Below are 1,273 nucleotides of genomic sequence, written 5' to 3'. Positions count from 1 at the left end.
GCTTGACTCAATTATCTGTTTTTATACCTATTTCTCTATCTATCTCCGTTTTATTAGCTGGACTTATATACTAAAAAAAAGAGGGCGCCTGAAACAGACTAGAGATGCCATGAAAAGTCATGATCCTTCTAGAAACTCCAGCGCGCATGCTTCCAGCGTCGCGTGACTTCCGCTGTCTTAACACTTATATTTTTACTTGTTAGGCGACAAGGAGACGATAAGGGAAGGTATATATTTATGTTTCCACTTCTGAGTATTAGTTTTTGTTGTGTTATTGTTGTGCAAACCAAATGATCTTCAAAAACATAATAATTAGACGTATGTACGTATGCATATACGAATGTATGTACGTACGTATGTGAAAGACCGAGGGGAGTTAAAAGCAAATAAAACACACTACACAGCTTATTCATGTGAAGTCATGTCCTTTGATGGTCTGCTTCTGTATGTAACCCTTAGTTTACTGGAAGTAATATGTTTCTAATACATAAAAAAACATATCTCATAAGGTATGCCAGATATGTTATATTGCTTTTCTGTTATTCTTCAGAAGATTGTGAACAGGAAATAAATTGTAAAATTAACACAAAGAAATTCAATGTATTTTCCTTTTCAATGCAGAGTATTGTAGTAAAAGTTTTCAAAAGGCGATGGAAAGAGGGGGAGGATAGATCAGGTGCACTTTGACCGTGTATAATAATTTATTATGAAGTGTAACTTAAAGGATGGATTTAAAACCACGGTGAGTGAGAGATAAAAGCTTGACCTATATTAATCTATACAGCATCGACTCCGTGGGTAGGGGAATGTCCTCTAGTCGGAAGGTACATGATCCAGTCCCCACAGTCGCAGTTGGCTCAATTTGTCTCTGACGATTTGGAGGACAGCGTGTGCTCCGAACATTTAGAGTCCGGCTGCAGGGCGGTTGATCGTCTCGAGTTCCTCAGCGAATGTTCTTCTGAGAAAAGAGCTAAAAGTAAGTTACAGATTACTAGCTAAAAGTAAGTTACAGATTATTAGCTAAAAGTAAGTTACAGATTATTAGCTAAAAGTAAGTAACAGATTATTAGCTAAAAGTAAGTTACAGATTACTAGCTAAAAGTAAGTTACAGATTATTAGCTAAAAGTAAGTTACAGATTATTAGGCTAAAAGTAAGTTACAGATTATTAGCTAAAAGTAAGTAACAGATTACTAGCTAAAAGTAAGTAACAGATTATTAGCTAAAAGTAAGTTACAGATTACTAGCTAAAAGTAAGTAACAGATTACTAGCT

General features: G+C 35.3%; 1 protein-coding gene across 2 annotated transcripts in view; it reads left to right on the top strand.

Moving 5' to 3' along the window:
• Window positions 1-1,273, top strand: part of LOC106466155 — a 76,977-nt gene that overhangs the window by 62,084 nt on the left and 13,620 nt on the right. For both annotated transcript variants that reach the window (XM_022394114.1, XM_022394113.1), the window contains exon 10: window positions 785-976. In XM_022394114.1, coding sequence (XP_022249822.1) covers window positions 785-976 — 192 coding nt within the window. The remainder of the gene's footprint in view (window positions 1-784; window positions 977-1,273) is intronic.

This window comes from Limulus polyphemus, unplaced genomic scaffold, assembly GCF_000517525.1.
Source record: "Limulus polyphemus unplaced genomic scaffold, Limulus_polyphemus-2.1.2 Scaffold2170, whole genome shotgun sequence".
Lineage (NCBI taxonomy): Eukaryota > Metazoa > Arthropoda > Merostomata > Xiphosura > Limulidae > Limulus > Limulus polyphemus.
This window is presented reverse-complemented; position numbering and strand designations above follow the sequence as displayed.